Source organism: Ochotona curzoniae, unplaced genomic scaffold, assembly GCF_017591425.1.
Source record: "Ochotona curzoniae isolate NIBS_2020 unplaced genomic scaffold, NIBS_Ocur_1.0 contig_21, whole genome shotgun sequence".
Taxonomy (NCBI): domain Eukaryota; kingdom Metazoa; phylum Chordata; class Mammalia; order Lagomorpha; family Ochotonidae; genus Ochotona; species Ochotona curzoniae.
Window position 1 is genome coordinate 858,758 of NW_024465322.1, and position 17,769 is coordinate 876,526.

General features: G+C 42.0%; 1 protein-coding gene across 7 annotated transcripts in view; it reads left to right on the forward strand.

Annotated features, from left to right (window-relative positions):
• CACNA2D1 (calcium voltage-gated channel auxiliary subunit alpha2delta 1) overlaps nt 1-17,769 on the forward strand; it is a 343,062-nt gene that overhangs the window by 206,283 nt on the left and 119,010 nt on the right. For all 7 annotated transcript variants that reach the window (XM_040970986.1, XM_040970994.1, XM_040971020.1 and 4 more), the window contains exon 5: nt 7,599-7,640. In XM_040970986.1, coding sequence (XP_040826920.1) covers nt 7,599-7,640 — 42 coding nt within the window. The remainder of the gene's footprint in view (nt 1-7,598; nt 7,641-17,769) is intronic.

Here is a 17,769-nt window from a genome sequence, read left to right on the forward strand (position 1 = left end):
GAAGTGGGGCTGCTGGGATTAGAACCGGTGCCCACATGGGATCCCGGGTGTGCAAGGCGAGGACCTTAACCACTGCACCATCACGCCGGGCCCTCACTTTATCTTTTATATTTAAAAGAGGAGACAGGCTTATGATAGGGGGGTAGGTGGCTGGGACAATCTCATGCCTTCATGGCCAAGAGCCTGGTTCATGTGTTTGCTGCTCTATTTTGGGTCCAGTCTCCCGTTGATGTACGTTCTACAAGGAAGAGACTCCAGTTGAGTTCTTGGGCCTTGGCTTCTGCTCCACCCAGCCCTTGCTGTGGCTAGCATTTGAAGAGTGAATCAGCAGGTGCAAGATCCAACTCTTTCTCTCACCATCTGCCTATCAAAAATTAAAATAAAGAAAAGTAGTAACCCTTAGTAAGGTTGAATCTGTGAATGGAATCTTTGAAGAAAGTATGAGGGATCAACAAAAATTCTTGGGGAATAATATTATGAAAACAATATGCTTAAATTTCAAAAGACTTTCAAGTGAATAAACTACCTGTAAATTCAATTTTTTTGTGTGTGAAATGTTTGAAGAACATTTACACTTTACATGAATTAAGCAACTCCAAGAAAACCAATTGATGGAGGAGTCAAAATGGCCAGTTTGATTAACATGTAATACTAAATATAATTAACAAATAAGTTCTCTACATATGCATATATGTTTTTTTCTTCTTGCACATAAAATAATGGTTGTCAGAACTGGTGTGTGCTCAACTCTTCCGTTCAGTTGGCTTGCTTACCGTCTCTTGACACATAACACAAATGCAATGACTCATTTTTAAATGCAGTTGTGTGTATTCTAAATCACAAATACAATGACATCAAAAAAGGCTTTTTTCAAGGATTCTAATTTTGGAAAGATTTGCTTGCATTCTCTCCTGCCGCCCTAGCAACGAACACCCACACATATGTTCGAGGTATTTGATTCCAACCGTGCTACCATTCTGTTGCAACTTCATAGGTTTACAGTGGGGGACACAGTTGATCGTGATGTGCATATGCTTGCTCAAGTATCTAGAAAATTGGCTCTGGATATAGCAATAAAAAAATTGAATTGCAAATGGCTCAGCTATTAATGATGTAATCCATTTTTATTAATGAGTCCCGTGAATGGTCAAGCAGTTCACTTCCAATTTGTAACTAAGATGTAATAAAAATGACAATAAGAGGGAGATTTTTTTGTGTGTAAACTCCTGTTAAAGAAAATACAATTTCCCAGAATATATCAAGCTGTAGATCATCTAGGGAGCTGGGGGACAGCCAAGAAAAAGGAAATTTGACAGGGTGTTAGATTTTTCTCTCTGCATTCTGATTGTATTTCACTGTTGACTTTATATCCTAATTCCCAATTTCAATATTTGACTCTTATCCTGGCAACATTGTATTTATGCACGGAAGCTTTGCATATATGGCTCAGATTCTTAGCATCAGCTATTCATCAAAGGGCAACTCTCATTAGAAAGTGGCAAGCAGGGAACTGTCATTCACAATCTACATTTTTAGCATGAAGGTTTACCAGGATTTCTAAGATGGAATGGTCTGTTTTGCCAAGATTTAATTTTTGATGCCCAGTAGGTACTGGGAGACAAAAGTAATCTATCTCTCAACTTGCTAAGGGATGTTTTAAATTTCAGTAAGCAGCACTATTATATTAGCAGAGACCATTTGGCTGAATTTGCTTCAAGGAGATAATAAATAACTAAACTGCTTGGTAGAAAAATCAGAAACAAAACAATTTGTTCTTGTCATCTGGTGGTACTTAAATGATGAAAAATAGCTCTCTAAAGACCCCCTAATCCACAAATCTAGTTTGTGGCTATAGCTGGCTTGATTGCATCATGCTATGCATAATGGACTGAAATCCACCGAACTCTTGGAATGTTTTGAGTATGAAATTCTTTCTGTGGACATGTTCGATTATGTTCATTAAAACATTTAGGCTGAGCGTAATAGAGAAATGGGATGAACCAATTCTATCATTTCTGCCTAAGCTAATTAGCTTATGTGCCGTAGCTTTAATTAAAGTATTAAATGATGTTGATATTTTTCTGGAAAAAGAGACTGAGACAGTTCTGAGTGACAGGCAAGGGATTAAGAAGAACAAACAATAAAGCTGATGCATGGTGGAAATTTCTCAGCTCTCTGAAATTCTTAATTCTCACTGAGCTGGAAAACTCGAAGTTTGGGAAACCAGTGTTGTGGCATAGCTGGGAAAGCTGCCATCCCTTGTGGACCACCCAGTTTGTGCTCCTGGTTGCTGCACTTCCAATCCAGCTCCCCAGTAATGACCAGGATTATGTCATAAAGATAATGCAAGTATTTGGGCCTTTGCCACCCGAGTAGGAGACCTAGATGAAGCTCCTGGCTTCTAGTTTTGACCTGGCATAACCTTGGCCATGACAGCCACTTTCTCCTGGCTAGAAAAGGGAAGATATTCTCTTTCTCCCTCTATCCATGTGCACAACATGCTCTCACTTTTAATCTTGCTTTTGTTATGTCTCTCCCTCTTGCTCTGTAATTCTGACTATAATATGTACATTACATACATACCACATACATTAAAAAAAAAGATTTATTTATTTTTATTAGAAAAGCGTATTTCCACAGTGAAGGAGAGACAGAATGATAATCCACCTGTTGGTTCACTCCCCAAGTGGCCGCAGTCAATCCGAACTCAGGAGTTGGGATCCTCCTGGTCTCCCACATGGGTGTAGGGTCCTAAGGCTTTGGGCTGTCCTCTGCTGCTTTCCCAGACCACAGACAAAGGATCAGGTGGAAAGAGGAGCAGCCAGGGTTTGAACTGGTGCCCATGTGGGATCCTGGTGCACACAAGACAAGGATTTAGCCACTGAGCCATCCAACCAGGCTCATGCATACAATTTTTCTTTTTTTTTTTTTTCTTAAAGAACGCCGATGATTGGGTTTGGTGGTCATGCCATGCAAACCTTATTCAGAGTTGGTTTTCATTTGTAGCAGATCAACATGCTTGGTACAGCTGCATCAATTGATTTCCATATTTGAGTTGAAGGTGGGCAACTGGCTCTCCAAGGTCGGGCTGTAGATATTATTCCTCTTTCTGTTTTCCAGCATTTACTGTGCAAGAGGTCACCAAAGTACTTGCTAAATAAATGAGAGGTGGCCCGTTGTTGACTCGGGGACCCCAAGATAGCACTCTATGAAGTTTAAACGAGATGGGAACAAAGTCAAGCAACAGAGTTCAGTTCAGATTTTGTCTTTCCTTTTATGCTTACCCCGTTAGTACTTACAATTCTTTCTAACAATCATTAAACTAAACTTCTCCTGATAGTCTGTTAGCGGAACCACTTTAGCTAAAGTTCGTCATTATGGAAAACTCAAAACAGAACTTGTTTGATTGGGTGTTCATTTGCCTTTACTTCTGAGAGTCGCTTGCTATCCTAATTCTGCTTGTGGATATATTTTAGTAATTCCGTTACTGGGATTCCTCTAGCGAAAACTAATTTAGTTTGGCATCGCTACAGGTACCTTACAGAGTGGAGAAGATAGTTGTAAATAAAGTGATTTGGAACAGAATTGCTGGCTCATTGAATTATGATTTAAAAAAAAATCACTTCGTTTCTTAGCTGACTAATTCTACAACAAAATAAACAAGGATTACAAACCATTGCAGTGTTCTATACAAAACATAATGGACTGAGACTTGAAAAATGTTGTCAAATAGTTATACAAATGAAATGCTAGTTGAATGCTTAGCATTGTTTTAAACGCCATTTTGCCTGATCAGTGGAGTGGATGTTCAGATTAAGTGCCAATTTATATTTATATCAGATCCAGATGCTCTGTATGAATTTATGCTTACGAAAATTGGTCGGCTGAGTTTGTTTCTGTTAGAGGAGATCAAGAAAATGGGAAATGGGAAATGGACATACTAGCAATGAAAAATTTGGGGTTCAAGAAGATAAGCTATATTTATAGAAAGTGAGATTAAAACATACTATTATGCCACAAGCAGTATCACCTTTTTAAATGTGAGTGTTATGACACAGGAGAATAATTCTAGTTTTAAATCGTGGGACATACGCATTCCACTAAGGTCCTTGCTACCTTATTATCTAAGCACACAGACTTGATTCATTGCTCTATCTTTTTATTGCCACCTACCCAAAGTCATATTTTTGCATTTTGTTTTTATTTTCTGACCTGGTCATAAATGAACATTAAGCAAGATCTACTGAAGTGTAGGAATATAAAATACCCAGTTACAGAGAGGAGTACAAGTGATTGACAACCAATAGGATTGTACGCCTAACACACTTTTCTTCCGTTTGATTCGAAAAAGTCATGAGGACAATTGTATGTTATCTCAGATCCAAAAAGTCCTGTTCTGATGTCTAAAATTCAAACTTTAGAGCACACACATTCAGCATTAATTTTCAAAGCTAAGTGTAGTTTCTGAAAGAAGGGCTAAATGACAGTGTACCATGAGTAAAAAAAAAAAAAAAGAAAAGATGATATGTGGAAATTCTCAATCATTTTTCTCCCTTTGATGCAGTTTATCTTAACAGAATCAATACACTTAGTTTGAGAGGCTGACGTTGTGTCCTTGCGTGTTAAACTACCTTGTGACAAGCTACAAGGACTTCCCTATGGAAGCTGTTAGATTTCTGTGGCCCCACAGCTCATCCAGCTCCCTGCTGATACACCCTAGGAAAGTGACAAGCAGGGGGCTAGGGTACTTGAGATCTCATGTGTGAAGACTGGGCTGCAGCTCCTGGCTCCCAGCTTTCCACACACCCAGACCCACCTAATGTCGCCATTTGGAATATGAACAGCAAATGGAAGATTCCTCTCTCCCTCCCTTACTCCTTCTCTGTCTCTCCATCTGTCTTTCAAATAAATAAAGAAATAGATCTTTCAAGAATCGTTAGCTTGAGGTCATGCAAGAATTTTGTGGATGCACCCCTTTCAACAGTGTTTAGACACTATTCATCTTTGGTCGAATAATAAATAATGTTAGGTCTTGTTATAAGTCCCGTGTCACCCATGGGAAGGAATTTGATGAATCAATTTTGGGGAAACTGTAGGACAAGGAATCAAATGTGATCCCATGCACATGGACTATTTTATTTGTTTCAATTGTACCCATTATTTTACCTTCAGGGGAAAAGCAGATAGGTTTAGCTTATATTGTGCACCTAGAAATAATTCATGACCATCTTAAAATGATCATCTTGGATTGTCTGAAAGTACCGGTTTCCTAAATATGTCCGTTTTGCCAATACTTGCAAAAGGCTGGCAGAAAATGACAACTGAAGATAAACTTAGGTTTTTTTTTTTTTAATTTTTGCTGGAATGCATATTGTAACTTGAAGGTTATCTCCTACGTATAAATTGCTAAGTTGGGTGTTTGATCAACAAACTAGTAATTAGATTTGGGTCTCAGCTGAATTCCGAAAATTCTCTCATTTTTTGGTACGTAATGAGTTTTGGTTCTGTGTTTTAACTTTGTTGGAAAATCGTTACGGAAATGCTTCAGGAATTAGAATTTTGCACGTTCAAATTGTCTTTTATAAACAAAGTGCTAAGTGAAACGAATTGAAACGCATAGGTATCATTAAAAATTATGAGTCATATTTTAATATTTATCTTTTTTGGCTTGGTTAGTCTTCATAGAGTCCTGTAAAAATTAGTATTATGGATATTGCTCAAAGACAGATTTCTATTGTGAATAAATTTGGAAAGAAAGCAAGATATGCTTTCAAAGATTTATAACGTCTAATGCTACATACAGGCTCTGTGAAGTCTTGAGGGAAAAGCAATGTTTAACTTTTTGTTTATTGTTTTGCAAAACTTAAGCACCATGAAGTCTTTTGCCTATATGGTAACCACTAATATTTCAAACAATTAATAGCTTTTAAGACACAATTCAGTAAAACAAAACAAAACAAAACAAAAAAAAACTAAACTTTTATTTCTCCAGATTTTTTTTGTTCTAAAAAATGCATATATCTTTGTATCAAACAACATTCATCCATGTATTTTTCTTACTGTGACTTCTGCATAAAAGAGAAACTAATTATTATGTATTTTTTCTCACACAATAATTGCTCGTCTTTACTCATTTTGTGACTGTGTCATGAATTTCACATTATTTGATCTCAGGAAACCCTGTCTGAGACACTAATAACATTTATCTTGATGTGGGATGTTGACCTATGAGTTGAATATGCAAAAATATCCGAAGTTATTAAATCTATGGAATGTTGAAATCTTCTTTGTGCTTTTCAGTATTATTTGAATTTTTTTAATAATTTTTTTTGAAAGACAGTATTGTAGAGTGATAGAGAGAGAAGAGAAATATCTTCTAGCTTTCTATCTTCTGGTTTAGCTTCCAAATGTTTACAAAGGTTAGGGATGGGCCAGGTTACAGGAAAGAGCCAATGATTTTCTTCTTGGTGTGCAGGGGCCCAAAGTTTGGGCTTTCCTTGGCATAATGCTGGATTGCAGGCGGAGTAGGTAGGACTCAAACCTGTGCTTGTCTGGGATGCCAGCACTGCAAGTCTGAAATCCACAATTCCCATCTCTTAATTGATACGTTTTAAAGCATTTTTAAAAACTGTCGGGGGATGTTTAAGTAGCACAGGAATAAATGTATTTTTCCAAAGTATTCAACTGAAGGCCTGGAAGCTTGGTACGTCTACCTAAATTAAGGAAGTGAAAAGGAGAAGGCGGTTCGGACAAGTGGATTCGTTTTGCGTTGTTCAAAGAAAATAATTCTAAGTTGATTGGTAGTGTTTTTTTTCCCCCCCTTTTATTCTTTCTTTTCCACGTTCCTTTTGGAACCCAATTGATAACCGTAATACGTTTGTATTTCTGATGTGTTTCAGCAATGTTGACATAAGAAGTGTTTCTCTAAGTCAGTTCGGGCTAAAGTGCTAATTCGCCAATTTGAGAGTGTAGGAGAATAATCATGCATTAGATAATCTATTCGTTTTTGGCTTCAGAAATTCTATTTCTCTTGTGTGTTTTTTTGGAATGAGTTTCACAAAGGCTATGGATACACATTTGTGCAATGATCATTTTGACACCACATACATCCATGTCTCCACAGTACATCAATATTTTCAAGTTCTGGTCTTGAACAAGAGTTAAGATATCTGTCTTACATGCTTCTTAAGTGTTACCTTTGTTAAAAAGAGTTAGGATATCGGTCTTCCATGCGTCTTAAATGTTACCTTTGTCGTTTGATGTGTATGTGTCTCTACATGTATGTTATCTCTATTGCCGACATGCATGTATGTCTAATGCAGTTGACAAGCTCATTCGATCAATTTACTTTTTCCTGGCGAATGGTTCCCAGACCTACACTGACATATTTTTCCCAATCCTAGATGTGTTGTCCTTCTAAGTGCCACTGATAACGCTGTTTCAATATACCCTCAGCAAATACTGGCTAAGCATTTTTATGAGATCTGTTGGAAAAATACTCTTGGGATGTTTAGTATTCAGAAGAGCTATCCACCGTATTTGCCCATGCAGTATTTTTGCTTTCTCTCTAATGCGCTCTTCGTTTCTTTCCCTTGCAGAGCAACGAAGTGGTCTACTACAACGCGAAGGATGATCTTGACGTGAGTATTGCGAATTGCACTTTCCATGTCAAGAACAGCTTTGGCGTCCTCGCATGATCGGTGTTCTAGAACAAGCACAACCAGCAGACCGCGTTTTTCCGAAGATGTGGACATGAAGCCTGCCCTGGGGCTGCCTTCTGTTAACTGACATTGTTCTGTCCATTCCTTGGCTAGCCAGCTTTTTTTTAATTAGAAAGGCAGATCAGATAGACAAAGTCAAAGAGAGACAGAAAGATCTTCCCTCCACTGGTTTGTTTCCTAAACAGCCGCAATGGCTGCGGTTGATCTGAGGCTAGGAGCCAGGAGCTTCTTCTGGGTCTCCCACATGGGTTCAGGACCCCAGGGCTGTGGGCCATCCTCAACTGCTTTCCCAGGCCACAAGCAGGGACCTGGATGGGAAGTGGAGCAGCCAGGGAACCAACTGGTGCTCATATGGTGCCTGCAAGGTGAGGATTTAGCCATTGAGCTATCACGCTGGGCACAACTCTACCTTTTAAAAAAATATAATAATCTTAAAAAGTGTAGGCAACCGGTTAAGGCACAGTCAACTGTGATGGGTTTTGGAGCACCTGACGGCAGTGTCTTATCGGTTTGTCAGAATTAGAAATGCCACGTATTTTTTTTTTTTTATAGCTGACTCCCACTGTGATTTATCCGTTCCTCAGTAGACAGCCTTCACTTCACTCCCATGCATTCCCTTAGCAACGCTGAACACAGATGTCAGATCCCAGCCGTTTGCATCCTGCCAAGAGCGTACCATACCATACCTCAGCATCCCAGCCAGTGGCTGCTGGAACCGCACAGGTCAGGTTCAACCGTGTAAATGAGCTGTAATGTGAAGGGTACCCTAGAAACTGTGCAACAACTGGTCCTCATGGTGCAATGTGTGCACCACAGTCATTTTCCCATAAGGCATTTTTAAAAATTTCGAAGTGACTGATGCACGTGCGAATTCCAATTTGCACGAGCATCGACTGGTTTTGGATACTTCTGACTGCAATAAGTTAAAATTACTTTGCGCGTAATTTTAATATGCAAACGCTGGAAACATCTTTCGATTGACGAAGTCAAGTGCGTTCCTGCTTTTTTATTGTTTGTTACTGCACTGATTGGACAAGCAGAGAGCAAGAGATAGGAGACGAGGAGTTCAGGGGTGTCTTGGCAGCCCCGTAGCTGCAACTGGGGCAATCTGAGCAGGGCCAGGTTTCCTGCTTGGGATCCCAGCTCTGTCCACCACTTGCAGGCAGTGGGCAAATCCTGAGATAGTTCAGGCCTTCTTCCAGGGCTAATCATGCTGTGGGTGGAGCCCGGTGGCTCTGAGCATGCGCAGGACTCTGGCTCCGCCCACCGCCGCCATGTTGGTGGGCGGAGCTCAGACGAGTCCCTGCGGAGGGCACAGTTGTTCCAGTTGTGTGGCTGCAGCTGGGGAGATGCATGGACAAGGGCACTCGCTCTACGTGAGGGTTTCACGTGGAACCCTCCAGAGGACATCAGAAAAGGGAGCAGGCGCGGTGAGGGTGGGCCGTGAAGCCGACAAATACGTGAGTGAATCAGGTCTGGGGGTAGAAACTGCACTGGAATATGTGGACTCGCTCATGTGGAATAGCAGTCTCCATTGCCACCTGCAAGAACTGTGGATGGGGACAGGCCTGGTTGGGGGAGCTAAGGGGACACACCGGCTGGGTTGGAATCAGCACTGGTGAGTGTGCAAGAGTCAAAATGGGTGCATTGTCCCGGGTTGAACACGGCTTCAGTATGCCTTGGCACGGGTGTGTTCTGGGTCTACACTCTGGCCCTTACTGGAACTCGTCAGGGAAAGGTGTAGAATGCGCTGGGCTAGGTTTTGGCTCCTGCTGAAGTATGTGAGAGCTGTGTCTAGGCAAGGACCAGGTGTGGCTGGGCTGCAACCCCCGACATTAAGAACCACAAAGCATTGGGCAAAGATGCCATGCATGCCAGGACAACAGGTTGACAAAGAAGTCAGCCTGGACCAGGGACCCACCAGTATGTGCCAAGCTCTGCCACTGGCAACGGACCAGATAGAAGAGTCTGGTGAACTCCTTTGTCAGGTTTCAGTCGCTGCAAGCAAGTGCAAGAAGCAAGGCAAGGAGCAGCCCAAATCAGACCAGGTTACAGTACCCGATGGCATACCTGCAGGTCAGGTCAGGGGGTGAGCAGGGCCAGAACAGTTCTTAACATCCACTGGCAGGTTCAAGAACCAGGGTGGGGTGCAGGAGGGACTGAGTTGTGCCGTGTCACCAGGCAGTTCACACTCGAGCTGGGACAGGGGCTGCTGAAGCTCCCACTGGTGGATGCCAAGGAAAGATGAGCCATGCCAGTCTGGGGCAGGTGGGTGTAGGGTATATGAACGCCAGGGACGGAGGGGGCCCTTGGATCCATTTGTGCAGTGGTTGCTGGATCTGTGAACCCCAGGAGTGGGGAACCCTGAAGGGCCTGGTTCTCCTGGTCAAGGTTACTGAGCCCACCTGTATGGTGGGGGCTTGGTCTGTGATCCCTGAGGTTGGGGGTCTAGCAGGTCCTGGACACATGGCCTGGGGCCTTGGACCAACCTGTGTAGTAGGTGTGAACCCATGAGCCTCAGCGGTGGTGGGTGCAGCTGTGCCCTGGGTCTCCTGTGCCAGGTACTAGGGCCTACCTAGCTGGTGGGTGTCTGGTCCATGAGCCCCAGGCACGGGGGTCCAACCAGTGCAGGGGTCACATGGTCTGGGGTCATGGGCCTACCTGTGAGGTGGTTGCTGGATCTATGAGCCACAGGGTGGGGGATTCAGCATGGACTCAGGTCCATGAGCCCACCTAGGAGAACTGGTCTCCTCCCCAGTGTATAGGATGGAGTACCGGATGGCAGACCATGGTGCATAGGGCGGGCATGGTAGCCCATTGAGCCTGCAGAGAACATCTAGTCTGTAATAGAGAATGGTAAACAGAACATATGGACAACTACTGCAGTCCAACGACGACAGCAAATAACGTGGGCAATTGGAGACTGTAAGATCGATGGTGTCAACTTATGGAAGTTGGAAGGGATGCTTCATCCATAGGTAGGTGAGATTGACAGCATTTTGAACCTATCACATCCACCTGGGCAGAACCTTCAGAACATGCAGCATTGGGGTTCTGGGTCAATATCAGACGGCCTTTCCCCATCCTCGGGGACTGACTGGGATGGTTGGGAGGTTGGGAACAGCCTGTCTCCCCTCTCCCCCCCAGAAATGGGAAGAAGAAATAGAAAGCTTGGACAGAATGATCCAAGCTTCTAGTCCACTTCTCCCTCACCGCTTTCCAGTACATTTTCGAAATTAAAGACATTTAAACCAAACTGAAATCCTCCAGAGAAAACACGCTAAAACCCTGTTCCTGTGTGGGTAAACTAGAAAGTTTACTATTGTGAGTCAGGGAACGTCAGAGTGAACTGGAGAACTCAGAGTGTAAAGAAATGAAGAGAAATGACGGTGAGATGGTTAATAAATTACAGGTGGCGAAACGCAGAATTATGAACGCATGCATATATTTACAAAGCTTAAGTAAAAGTGTGTGGATTAGAGGTGATCTTTAAAAAAGCATAATGGAGGCAAATATGCAAAGAAATCTGAATATAATTGTAGATGAATAAAACCTGCACTGTCTCGGACAGAGATTGTTCGAAGTCAAGAACACTTATAACAGAAACTTGTTGAAGGGTGTCCATGAGCTTTGACAGACAGCTAAACATTTAGTTCGGTTGCTTGGGAGAGCAGCCTCAAATAGAGTTTTATGTTTAGCTCATGAGTAGAATCTGAAAACCAGTTGCTGAAGTGTTTCAAGGAAATGTGAAATTCCATTAAATAGCAAGGCCAGATTCAGCCATGGACATGAATATATTTTGATGGCTTAAACGATGTTAACAAAGTGAATTTGAATACCTTTGGGTGTGACAGACTCCCCCACCCTGTTGTATGGTCAACTGAACTTCACACCTGTATGTGTCATTAAAAGAAATAGTTTCATGATGCTTTTGGATGGATGCATTTTGGATGCTCATGCTGAAGGGAAAGTGGAAATGCTAAGTGGAGGGTCGCATTTAAGTGGCATGGCATGACGGAGTGGCTTTCATAATATAATTCGATCGAAACTCAAGAAGAAAGGAGGTTAGTGTCCTGTTGGAATCAGCCTTCACATTGGAATCTCCTGTTCTCCTTGCATGCTCTAATCTCCTGCTTTTGTTCATTATAACGATGATGCATGTCCTAATTTAGGAAGAATTTGGATGTGATTAAGGACTTCAAGGACTCTGATTTAAGACGTTTGGTCAAGGGCATGTTATTATATCTGTATTCTTGTGCATAGGGTAACGCTACTTATATCCACCTTGTGGCTATAAAATAAATATTGACAGCCAGATTTAGCCAAAGCAGTAACTCAAATAAACAACAGAATTCATGTTGCCGCAGAGTTGCATGAGAAAATTATGCATGTTGTCCTTTGAACCAAATTTCCTCTTGCAATTTGGAAATGCAGGTGTAAGGAAACAAAATTATTTGGCCAGCCACAATTCTCTTGGAAGGCTAGAAGATCTTACAGGAAATTTAAGATAATCCTCCTTGTATCAAAGAATGCCCTCTTCTTTAAGCCTTCCGTGGCCTTAATGGGGCATAAAAGGAGCTGTTTCCTGTGACTGTATTAAGCAACTTGCAGTGGAACTGTGGCTTTAGTGCTGTGATAATTTACACTCTGGCACAGATATACAAACTTTGATTTGCCCTATCAAACGTTTGGGAAATTGAGGTGTGGCATATGAGTTTTATCCCTTTTCCTTTTACATGTTTTATCGTTATTATTATTTTCCTGATATGGTTTTGCAGCCGTAGGGGTTCTCCATTTTTGCTCCTCACTGTCCCCTCCATCGTTTTCATCCATGGAATTATAGGAGTCGAGTCTTTTAGTAACAGTTCCCAGCTTAACATTCTGTTTTGTAAGTGCATCGTGACGTTGCGGGTTTAGGCAAAGCTAGAAAAATCTATTGTCGTGCTGTCAAGGTGTGATTGCTTATTCAGTTGAGTATTCAAAATATTTTATTTTTAATTGGCATGTAACAGTCGTAACATTTATGGGGTATTGTGGGTGTTTCAGTGCACACATACGTTGGGCAATGTTTCAGTTAGCATAAGCAACTATTTCTGGAAACCTCATTTTTTGAAAAGATTAAAAATTCTTTCTTTTGTCCTCTTTGAAATGCATGGAGCGTTACCATTATTTCTAGTTTATCTGCCATGCAAGAAAATACCAGAACTTAGTTCTTTTTGTGACTTAATAGCTGATAGTCAACTATTGCTTATTTTTGTCACTCCTCTCCTCCACCAGCATATGGACTAATTGTAGATCATGGATGTTGAATCTGCATATTAATGCCAGTATCATTTACAGGTGTTCGCACGGATGTGTTTATATCCTTATGTGATGCTTAAGCCACGTGTCTTCTGCTTCAGGATTGCTTGGAAACAAGTTTAATGGAGGGAATCTCAACAGTTAGATTTTACCATGGACTGTTAACAAAAAATTCATGTGTTAATATTTGGAAGGCAGATTTACAGAGCGAAGGAGAGACAGAGAGATCTTCCATCCACTGGTTCGCTCCATAAATGGCTGCAACAACAGAAGCTGAGCCTATCTGAAGCCAGGAGCCTGGAGTCTTTCTTCCGTATCTCCCCCTTGGTTTCAGGGACCCAAGTACCTGAACTGTCCTCTGCTGCCTTCGCAGACCATAATAAGCAGAGAGCTATGTGGGAAGTGGAGCAGCTGGGACCCGTACAGCCCATGTGGGATGTTGGCGCTAGCAGGACGAGAAATGAGCCTGAGACACTGTGCTGGACTCAGGATGATTATATTTTAAAATAAGTGTATGTCTCCTCTCTGTATCTGACGTTGCTCAGAAGATGACAGTGACTTTGGGAGATCACTGCGCCATCTTGTCCCTTCTGTCCCTTGCTCTCACCGCATCCGGGGACAGTCTCCGAGGTTAGGAAAAACATCACAGCAGGTATGTGGGAGTGAACATTTCATCTGTGCTAACATCCACCTGCGTGTCTTACGTACCTGGTTTCCGTCTCAGCTTCCTGCCAGCGCCTGTCATGGCCCCAGGGATTGTGGGAGACCCGGATCTCGGCTCCAAGCCCTGGCCCCGGATGTTGCAGGCGTTTGTGGCATCACAGCGGATGGCTTTGTTTGTCCCTGCTGTGTCCCTCCGTCTGCCTCTCTAGCTCACGCAAAAACCAAAACAAAACAAAGCAAAATTAGACAATGTCCTTTCCTGTAGATCCCAACCCAAACTCATGTTGGAGAATTAGTGGCCATGCAAGATTTGATTTTTATTTATTGGAAAGGCAGAGAGAGAGAGAGAGACTTTTTCGTAGACTCGGTCATTCCTAAAATGTTGTCAGTGACCAGCCAAGCTGGGTGGAAACTGCAAGCCAGGAACTCCATCCCAGTCTGTCCCAGTGGGGCTCCCACACGTGAGCCATTCTTCATTGCTTTCCCAACCGTTTTAGTGGGAAGCTGAATCGGACGTGAAGCTGCTGAGATCTGAACTCCAGCTCTGCCATGGAGTACTGGCAGCTCAGGCACCACAACACCACTCCCTATTTTATTGTATTTTATCTTATTTTATTTCTTTAGGGACGTAGCTTCGTGTTGGTGAGAAACTCAAGATAATACATGCACAAAGTAAAAATCTTCCCTTTGCATTTTCAAATACGATTAGAAAAAAAAATATGACAGCATGCAGAAGTCAACTGGTATTTCAAGTATTTTTTGAAAGAACAATTCAAGTCAAGATGAAAAAACATCTATTGATAACAACTATAGGAAAAGCTGTGGGCGAGTTCTCCTTCGTGTCGCTTACTCTTGGCATGATTTGTTTAGCTTTTTCTAGAAACGTCTGTCCCAATCAGTCCTTACGTTCCATGCAAATTAGTGAATCAAATTCCCTAGGGAGACCTTTTTTTTCTTAATCTCCAAGTAAGCAAATCGAAATTAGATCATTATTAGCCCAACCTAAGATCTATGTTTCTGAAGAAACTGCAAATGGAATAAGTTCAATCCAGAATTCCCAGGTCATCAAATTGAGTTGAGTTACTGGCTGCGTTTTATTTTACTGACCCTCTTGAAAATCTGACCTGCTTTGGACATACGTCTGGACTGCTGAATTCCCTTGCCTGTGACATTGCTATTTATTTTCTTTCTAGCCAAAGTCTTGTCTTCATTAAACTTAATTCTCTCGTATGTCCCATCTAAATGTCTTTTTCAAAGCCTAATCTCTCATGGTTTCATTTTATTTCCTGGAAATAAATGTGATTCTCGGGTGAGGCAGGGAGAATTTAAATCAAATAGCCATGAAATGGATTCTAATTACTAAACAAGTTATCAAAATCCAGACTTTTTTTTTTTTCTGCTATTGAAGGAAAACCTATTTTATGCTGCGCAGCCTTTAATTCAGGTTCTGGTGTTGACCTAGGCTGGAGCTTCAGAGATATGACGTCATAGAGGTAGAATCTTAATTCCTCATACGTCACATCTGGCGTAGTCAGTGTTTCCCTGTGTTTTTTGTGCATGAGAAATAAGTGAATAATGGTCCGTGAGCGTGTTTAGACTGGATTCGAAGGGTTAACACTGATTTCATAATGAACGGAAATATTGTGTAGATAGTACAGTGTTTGGAACAATAATTCATGGTGGAACATGCTGTTACTGTGTTCATATTTTTCAGAGAAGGAAAGAGAAGTTGAGTCAATTTAGTGTACGGCGAGTACAGATCAAATCAGGGTCATTAGCATTTTGGGTTCCTTTCTAATTTCCTTATGTTTGGAACTCTCCAGGTTCTTTATGATTGATGGATGATTTTCACCACACCAGGCTGGGGCACACCGGAACAAGTTCTTCCCACCTTACTGTGTCTTGGGACCTGCCAAGCAGGCTCGCTCTAACCTCTCTTTCCTCATCACTATTCTATATTCAGGGTTGACTTTCAAGCTTACATGTTAATGAAAGGGTGCAGCATCTCCCTGGGTCTGACTCATATTGCTTGGTATAATGTCCATAAATTCCGCTTTTTTAGCGAATGACAAAATTCCATTATAAAAGGTCAGTCCTAAAAACTGGATAATATTCCACTATGCATTCATCTGTTGATGAACACCATAATTGCTTATTTTTAAAAAAAGAATTATTTTTATTGGAAAGGCGGATATACAGAGAGGAGAGACAGAGAGGAAGATCTTCCGTCCGATGATTCACTCCCCACGTGAGCACAACGGCCGATGCTATGCCGATCCGAAGCCAGGAGCCTCTCCAGGTCTCCCACGTGGGTGCAGGGTCCCAAAGCTTTGGGCCGTCCTCTGCTGCTTTCCCAGGCCACAGGCAGGGAGCTGGAAGGGAAGCAGGGCTGCCGGGATAGAACCGGCGCCCATATGGGATCCCGGGCGTGCAAGGCGAGGACCTTAACCACCTGCGCCACGGCGCCGGGCCCTGTAATTGCTTATATACTTTGTTGCAAGTAAGGCTGCTGTAAGGGTGGAATTTACAGGTTCCTAACTCCTTATCTTAATTCCATTTCCTTGATTATATATCCATATGCAAGCAACTTGGGCCGTAGGCTAGATGCCCTTTTCCCTTGCTAAGGAATTTCCATATTGTTCTCCATATCCTTGCCGGCATTTCTTAATAGTCTCTTCAAGAGGAGTGAGATAATACCTCCTTGTGGTTTCCACGCTCATATTTGATTTTTGTGTGTTACGCAACCAGATTTGTCATTGACAATTGTTGCAGTGTTGATGATTTTTCAATAGGCAAAATAAACTGTGTGGCTCCATAAACTTCAAGTACCTTAGTTCAGCAGAAGAAGAATGTATAATTAAGAAAACAGTAAATAAGATTCAATTTCTTCCAGGAATACTGCTTTGTGTTTTTAGAGGCTGCTTTCTTTTTAAGATTTATATATTTTAATTGGGAAGGCAGATATACAGAGAGGAAGATCTTCCGTCCAATAGTTCACTCCCTGAGTGACCACAACAGGCTGGAGCTGAGCCAATCCAAAGCCAGGAGCCAGGAGCCTCTTCCAGGTCTCCCATGTGGGTACAGGGTCCCAAGGTTTTGGTTCGTCCTTGACTGCTTTCCCAGGCCACAAGCAGGAAGCTGGATGGGAAGCAGGGCCGCCAGGATTAGAACCAGTGATGATATGGTATCCCAGCATCGCTATGCCATCTCGCTGGGCCCTAGAGCCCACTTTCATAAGCAGCTCAGCCACATGTGTTTTTAATGACTTGCAACATTGGATGCATGCCCCTCTTGCAAAGACACTTTAAGTACTGGCTTACAATTGGTCTGAAATTTATGCAGGTGGCATTTATGACAGACGTCTTCAGTTTGATCTTTGATAAGGTGTTAGTTGAGTGAATTAGCCCATCTTCGCCTCAAATATCAAAAGAGTACAATTATCTGTACACCTTGCAAAGTTCCTCTTTTTTTTTTTAAAGCATTTTTTGCCCTGACCATGTTTTCAAAAGATATCATCCACCATAATATCAAAACTTACGTTCATTTCCGATTTGCGTTCAGTGGGTTGGGCTGCTGCCTTTGAATCTAGTGTCCCATCTCAAAGCCCTGCTCCCAGTCCCAGCTGCTCCATCACTGAGCCGTATCCCTTATTGCACCTGAGGATGCAAGGGTTGATGGAAGATGACCTCAGCACGTGGGAGCCTGTCCCCTGCATGGCTTCTGATATATGGCTTCTGCTTGACCTGGCCCGACTGTGACCACTGGGTGGATGTCTTCTCTCTTTGTCTCCATCTCTCCTTCACCCTCTGTTATGCTGCCTTTCAAATAAATTAAAGAAGTCTGTTTTTGAAAAAAGGCACGCACCATTATTAGACTGTTCCCAAAGATAGACTCTTCACACATTTTGATATTATGCATTCTATCTATAGTTATTCCTTTGGGACTACGATGTATGCTGCAAGGCCTGTTCTGTATTCCATTTTTTGATATTGAAACTATCACTGGGACTTAAAAAAAAAACTTTAAAATCAGCAATAATTGATACATTTTCTTTAGTGTTTATCTCTTCCTATCTCTGTTACCT